The sequence below is a fragment of the Geospiza fortis genome, unplaced genomic scaffold, assembly GCF_000277835.1.
Source record: "Geospiza fortis unplaced genomic scaffold, GeoFor_1.0 scaffold891, whole genome shotgun sequence".
NCBI classification, from domain to species: Eukaryota; Metazoa; Chordata; class Aves; order Passeriformes; family Thraupidae; genus Geospiza; species Geospiza fortis.
Window position 1 is genome coordinate 17,905 of NW_005054649.1, and position 860 is coordinate 18,764.

The 860-nt window shown below is 65.6% G+C and overlaps 1 protein-coding gene across 1 annotated transcript; it reads right to left on the reverse strand.

Annotated features, from left to right (window-relative positions):
- Positions 1–856, reverse strand: LOC115948963 (cyclin-dependent-like kinase 5; the record flags this gene model as incomplete). Its single annotated transcript, XM_031064895.1, has 4 exons — positions 1–5; positions 38–146; positions 222–282; positions 759–856. Coding segments are annotated over 4 exons (273 nt in total), but the record flags the coding sequence as incomplete, so codon positions are not given.
- Positions 857–860: the final 4 nt, after the last annotated feature.

The following is an 860-nucleotide window of genomic DNA, read 5'->3' on the forward strand; positions in this document are numbered from 1 at the left end:
GGAGCAGGGGGGCACAGGGACACAGGGGCAGGGGGCTCAGGCGGGGCACAGAGAGGGGGTCTCACCTGCAGCAGGTCCCGGCCAGTGGCGTTCAGCTTGGGCACCACGTTGACCAGGGAGGTGGTAGCTGGGTACATGGGGTAGGGCTGGGGACACACGGGTGACCCCCAGCTCCCCCAGACCCCTCATTCCCTCTGACCCGCCCTGTCCCCTGCCCTCACCTTGTAGTCCGGCAGCTTGGCCATGGCTGGCCACTGCTCCTCCGTGGGCGTCCCCAGCAGCGTGGGGACAGTCAAGGGCCACCACGGGGACACCCAGTACCTGCCCCCTGCCCCCTGCCCAGCCGAGGGGGCTCCCATTCCAAGGGATCCTCATTCTCAGAGCTCCCTGTTCCCCAGGGGTCCCTACTCTGCAGGGCTCCCCATTCCCCAGGGCTCCCCATTCCAGGATTTCCCCAATCCCCCATTCTGGGGTCCCCATTCCGGAGGGATCACCATGCACAGGGCTCCCTACTACCAGGGGAGTCCCCATTCCCAGGGGGGTCTCCATTCAAGGCTTTCCCCATTGCCAAGAGTCCCAATTCCTTTGGGCTCCCCGTTCCCTGAGCTCCCCATTCCCAGGCAGTCCCTTCTGGGGCTCCCCATTCCAGGGAAGTCCCCATTCCAGGGGCAGTCTCCATCCCACGGGCAGTCTCCATTCAAGGCTTTCCCCATTCCCAGCAGTCCCCATTCCTTTGGGCTCCCCATTCCCAAGGATATCTGAAGATCCTCTTCAGCTGGTCGTCCACGTCGTTGCCCGGGAAGAGGGGCCGCCCGGCGTTGGCCAGCTCTGGGGGGACAGGGGGTGGTTCCCAGAGGCCC